The sequence below is a fragment of the Limulus polyphemus genome, unplaced genomic scaffold (assembly GCF_000517525.1).
Source record: "Limulus polyphemus unplaced genomic scaffold, Limulus_polyphemus-2.1.2 Scaffold319, whole genome shotgun sequence".
Lineage (NCBI taxonomy): Eukaryota > Metazoa > Arthropoda > Merostomata > Xiphosura > Limulidae > Limulus > Limulus polyphemus.
Window position 1 is genome coordinate 414,151 of NW_013665929.1, and position 6,225 is coordinate 420,375.

The 6,225-nt window shown below is 29.0% G+C and overlaps 1 protein-coding gene across 1 annotated transcript in view; it reads right to left on the reverse strand.

Annotated features, from left to right (window-relative positions):
• The window catches only part of LOC106457346 (F-actin-capping protein subunit alpha-like), a 38,148-nt gene that overhangs the window by 14,010 nt on the left and 17,913 nt on the right, over nt 1–6,225 (reverse strand). The window contains exon 5 of the mRNA XM_013916749.2: nt 2,936–3,222. Coding sequence (XP_013772203.1) covers nt 2,936–3,222 — 287 coding nt within the window. The remainder of the gene's footprint in view (nt 1–2,935; nt 3,223–6,225) is intronic.

A 6,225-nucleotide genomic window follows, 5' to 3' on the forward strand; every position in this document is an offset into this window, starting at 1 on the left:
CTAACAATACAGAAGTTACAATAACATGGCTCACGTGCACTCATGTTACTGTATCAAATAACATAAAACTGACCTTTGGTCCGTACAAAGTAACTTGTCTTGGCTGTGTTTTAGTAAACTAGTATTTTGTAAAATACAGTCACATTTCAATTATTATACATTTATATATCTATATAGATTATTGCTATTTGGAAATAATTTCTTAAATTTATTTTTCTAAAAACATAGAACAGTAACTAAGGAAGTAAAGCAAACAATTATCTCTTCTAGTTATGATCTTTGTACACAGTTGCTGCTTGATGTTGCTAAGCCTTTAAAAAATTTGCACGTGGAGGATATGAAACAAAATATTTTTTTAGGTTTTATATATACATTTGAATAACTAAAAATTCATAAATTACTACATTAATACCATAGAGTTCCACTATAATTTATCAAGATTACTAACTAAGATGTATTTTAGTTTAAAAATAATGAAATTTTGAGTAGAATAAAGACACCCCTACCTCATTGAAATATTGGTTCAAAAGAAAGAAATGGTGCCAAACCCATTAAAAGGACTGAGAAAGCCACTAGGGAGATATTCTGAGCTTCCTATTGGTTATTCATGTCATATATTGAAGTGTTTCCAAAAATGGAAAGAGGTGGGTGGGGTGCCACTGTGTTTGATTTATTACATGAGCAATATCTTAGCAAATTGAAAAGATAAAAGGCTCTTATTTTATATTCTAGCTTGTCAATGTCAGTAATTTGAGTTTTTAATTCCTGCGACTTAGTATTTTGACTTCACAAACATCTAATCTGAATCAGTGCTGCATTCAACATACAACATGACACACAAAAATTGATGTTTATCTGGTTTTTTCAAATATTTGTTTTTAAATTAAGAAACTGAATAATGTATAATAATAAAATTTGAATTATAATCTACAGTTTGATACCAAAGTTATTGATATAAATTCATGAAATAGTAGTTCAATAAAATTTTGAATGCAAGTCAACAAACGAGATGACATGGCCTTTCACCCGTGACCCATCTCGAAAGGGTTAATACTAACTTTACATGTAGTTTATTAAAGCCTTCAACACAAGTGATTGACAAAATTCTATACACATATTTAAGATGCACATGTAAAGCATACAACTAAAAAAATGTCAATCACTCAAGAAATAACATCCTTTTTCCATAATACATAATAATTAATGTCTTCACAATTAAATTATTTGACTAGAAATAGTCAAATAAAGGTAAATGTTTTAAGAACACCAGCATGTGATTTGTGCACACCAGCTTCTTTGTTGCTGTTATCAAATTCAGTTCTTGCTTAACCATCACTAAATAACAGTAACATTTCCATGTATTGTAGACCTATCAGAAAGATATGTCAGTTGATAGCCTACTGCTAGTAAGCATTATTTACAAAACATTAACATAAAGAGTTTTTATTTTTTCTTGAATTCAATTTGATATTGCAATTGTGAAAAGAAATTTAAAACGTACCTCAATACTCCCAAACTTCATAGACTATACTAGATAGCTAAATAAAACACACTCCTTCACTTATCTAGTATACACGATGAAGTGATCTACTTTTCACTCAAAAATAAGTTATGAATTATTGTAAGATAGATTAGTTTCCACAAAACATATTTCCAAAACAATTTTGCTGTATGTATGTTTACAAATGTCGAATTATTAACTATTATCTTTACTTTACTGCCTGATGGTGTTGGATATAAACAATTATAGAATTGTATCTTTTTAATAGTTGACTAGCTGTAGGCAGTGTAACAGAAGAGTTTTATGACTTGCCCATTTTGGTAAAGGCAGAGGATTCCCCTTGTAACACAGGATCATGTTACAAATGCATACACTAATGTTAAAGACATAACTCTATGTATGATTATGTATCTCCTTCTATGGGTACCACTTGGAGACTGTTTTATTAATGCACTAAAATTGTAAGATGAAAGTAACTTATTTATTAGAAACAGCCTATCTCTAAATAGTAATTTCTTAAGGACTCTTAGTTTTAATTTGTAGTAAAATGATCCTTTGTGATCTAGTTTTAGGAAGATGAAACAAAGCCTTGTCAAGAGCCCTAACCGTCCATTTAGACAGAAACCTAGATATTTTTTATGTAATCTAATACAGCTGCCTTCATACTCCATGACTTAATGGAAAACAAAAACACAGAATCAGACAAATAATTTTTATCTATAAAATACATAAACTGAAGTGCTAAATGTGCCAGAATTAACCTGCATTTAATTTTTTGGCACTAACGATAATTTTTCCCCATCCATTTACTAAAAGCATCACTGAATCACAATGACATTCAATGATTTTACCAGTTTTTGTCTGTAAAATGAAATACTCTGACATTTTCTGGGCCAGTAATGCAAAATATAAAATTCACTGACTTTTCTCAGTTTCCCAAACCTGTGAGAACCATGTTCAAAAGCAATGTATTTAAAAACAAACATATAATACAAATAATGATATTAATAGGCCTTTAAAGAAATGTAGCAAAATAATTCAGACATTAAATTCATTCTTAAAACCAAGTTAATCTGAAACTATAAAACGTACAGAATATCCCCTAAAATAAATTTAGTCTTCTTTGCTGTTTGAATGTTGTCCAAAAAATTACATTCTACATCTACTTTAGACAGGTGGCTGTGGGGGTTTTCTATAAAACTAAACTATTATACTTGGTATTTGTGCAGTCTAAACTATTGACAATTCTTAAAATTTTTAGCATGAAATTTGTGAAAAATATAAACTACTTTGTTCACACAAAAATTTGCTTTGAAAAAGATGTAATAGCTTGTTGTTGAAAACAAAAATTTCCTACCTTTTATAGTGCTGAACATATTCTCATAGTACTATGACAACAAAGAATAATATAAAGTGACTACATTAAGACTTTACCAATAGTTTTTAGGTTGGAACTGATGGTCCTCAATACAAGCAACAAGGGTAATGTTACCACCATGGCTATGGCCAAAGACAGAACAATTGCCATGCCTGTAGTGGTCCTCTGTGTAACGAGTCCAAGTATTCTCTAATGCTGACCGCCAAGACTCAGCAGCCTGATCAGGTTCATAAGACTGGAACTCTGTGGCTTCTTTTCTTAGGTGATCATATTTAAAAGACTGTTGACTTCGAGGATCAAAATAGTGACTATTTCCCAAATCATTGTATTCTGTAACTAAACCCTGAAACAGAAATTATGCAGGAGTGAATTACATATTTATGATAAAAACTAGTAAATCAAATCAATCAGCAAAATTTATAGTTCACCTTTTTCACAGTCAAAGAAGATTTACAGATTGAATTAGAGCATAAATTACTAATCATTAATTGCAAAGGCCACTATTTTTTTGGTTAAGTTATTTCAGCTAATGATTTTTTTGGAAAAAAATTTAAGGAAAAATAAAATAAAGCAATGTACTGACTTCCTCAAACTAAGGTTTAGAGCACCAGGGAGATCAGTAGGGGCAATTAAGTGCTAACATGTTGTTACTATATTTGAGATGCTGAGTGTGTGTTACTACCAATTAATACAGAACATGATCGAAATTGATAATTATGTGAATTACATCTTGTATGTTCAAAAATTTGTAAAAATTAAAATTTTGGTATTTTTTCTATAAAGAAAAACTGTATAAACTGTATGTAAATGTATCTTTTTTAACATATCAAAGTTTTTTTTATGAAGTATTTATGTAAGTTTACAACTGTAATACTTGTCTGTTGAATAAACTGGAACTTTACGTTATTTCATAGTTAATTGTCATGAAAATGAAATGTAACTTTTGAAGAAACAGTCACTGACAGATGTTAAAATACTTATAATAAATCACCTTTTATAAGATAAACATGGTTATTATGCATAACATATATTTTTTAGCTTCAGAAGTAGATTAATCCACATAATATAGATGCAGAGTAAACATATTTTGTGCATGTTATACTCTTTCAAAAGCTTTTTTTTTGTTTAATTATTCAGCCCTAACACACTATATACATAATATATACATTCTGCAATTAATAATCAGTAAAGTAGAGAGCAGTAACATGAAATCATTTAATGCCCATATTTGAAATAGCTTGCTCTGGAACATTTAATTCAAAACTAGACAATTCTGCTATTCAAGGAGTAATCTGAGCTCTTCATTTATTCTAATTTATCTTCCTCTTGGAATTTCATTTTTTTCTCATTTTCTCCCAGTTAAAAGAGGGCAAAATCATATCAGAATGGTACACAAAAATTCAGATTTTTTAATTAAATATTTTTACTAAAGATTTGTTTGTGAAAATATCGAGTGTGTTTCATTACTAATCCGAGTGCAAAGTGATTTTCATGTCATGATTAAAAACTATTCTTTGTGCCAAAAATCTCAAATATTATTTGTGTAATCTCTAAAACATCCTAAGTACATTTATACTTTGTTATTTTCTCTACCCCAACTCTATGGAGTCTGTCAATTTGACCAACCTCGTAACTACCATAAAAATTTGGAAATAAATATAAATTATGCCTTTTTCATTCTAGAATGACTAGAAGTTATAACATGAAATCACAAACGTTTAGTCTAAATAGCTTTAATCTCATAACATTATATATTCATTATTTATATATTAACCTTTCAGCCATGCACTCATGATACCATATCCAATAATATAAAACTGACCTTTAGTCTTTACAAAGTGACCCGTCTTGGCTGTGTTTTAGTGGACTAGTATTTTGTAAAATATAGTCAAATTTAAATTATTATACTATAGACTTAGTATTTTGACATCACAAACATCTAATTTGAGCCGGTGCTGCATTCAACACACCACATGACACACAAAAATCGATGTTTAGGTATGTGTGTTTTTTATTATATTTTAAATTAAGAAACTGAATAATGTATAATACTCAAATTTGAATTATAATCTACAGTTTGATACCAAACTTAATGACATAAATTCATAAAATAGTAGTTCAATAAAATCTTGAATGCAAGTCAACAAACACAATGACATGGTCTTTGATCCGTAGTGATAGGGTTAACAAGGATTTTGGGAAAATTCCTTAATGAAATATATTAGTAATAGGTTTATTGATAAAAACTGCTTTGAATTTTCCAATTCACCGTATACTTTGATTTCTTATAATAATCTGTATACATAAGCTTTTGACCATGTATTACTATATATTATTACTCTACTGAAACTATTGATTTATGTATTAATTTAATTATTTGTTCTCTTATGATATGTTACATGATTGTTTAGAACAAATTTTCTGCTGTTAGATAACTGTACTCTCTATTCATGCTTAAATAAAAATAGTTTTAATTGACTTGATGGGTTGCCTGTGAACTTAATACATTTGTTGTAGTGCATTTATGTAATGGCTGAAATAATTACTGATTGCACTAAAACCACTGATGACAGACTTCACCTTGAAGATACATTTGTTGTCTTTTTATTCAGTTATAAGAATGTTAATTAATTTACAGTAATTGTAGAGTAAATATTGAAAAATATACTTCAATAAACTTATTACTTATACATTTCATTAATGAATTTTCCCAAAATCCTTGTTCAACCTATCGCTATGGGTCAAAAAAGGCCATGTCATTGTGTTTGTTGACTTGCATTCAAGATTTTATTCACATACTATTTTATGAATTTATGTCAATAAGTTTAGTATCAAACCGTATATTATCATTCAAATTTTAGCATTAAATATTATTTAATTTTTAAATTTAAAAGTAAATATTAAAAAACACACCTAAACATCAATTTTTTTGTGTTACGTGGTATGTTGAATGGAGCACTGGTTCAAATTTTACTTTGTGGTGTCAAAATACAAAGTTTATAGTTTAGTACGAATTAGGAACACAAATTGCTGATATTAACAAGCTAGAATATAAAATAAGAACCTCCTATCTTTTCTATTTGCTGAGATATCACTCATGTACTGAATCAAACACAGTGGCCCTGCTTACCTCTTTCCATTTTTGGAAATGCTCCCTTATATACACTTCTGTCTATGACGTGTGAATAACCAATCGAAAGCTCAGAATGTCCCACTAGTGGTTTTCTCAGCCATTTTCAATTATTACAACATCACCTCATTCTTTCCAACTGTATTAAAAGACCTACCAGCCACTATCCATTTACTAATAGTAAAGACCTACCAGCCACTATCCATCTGTATTAAA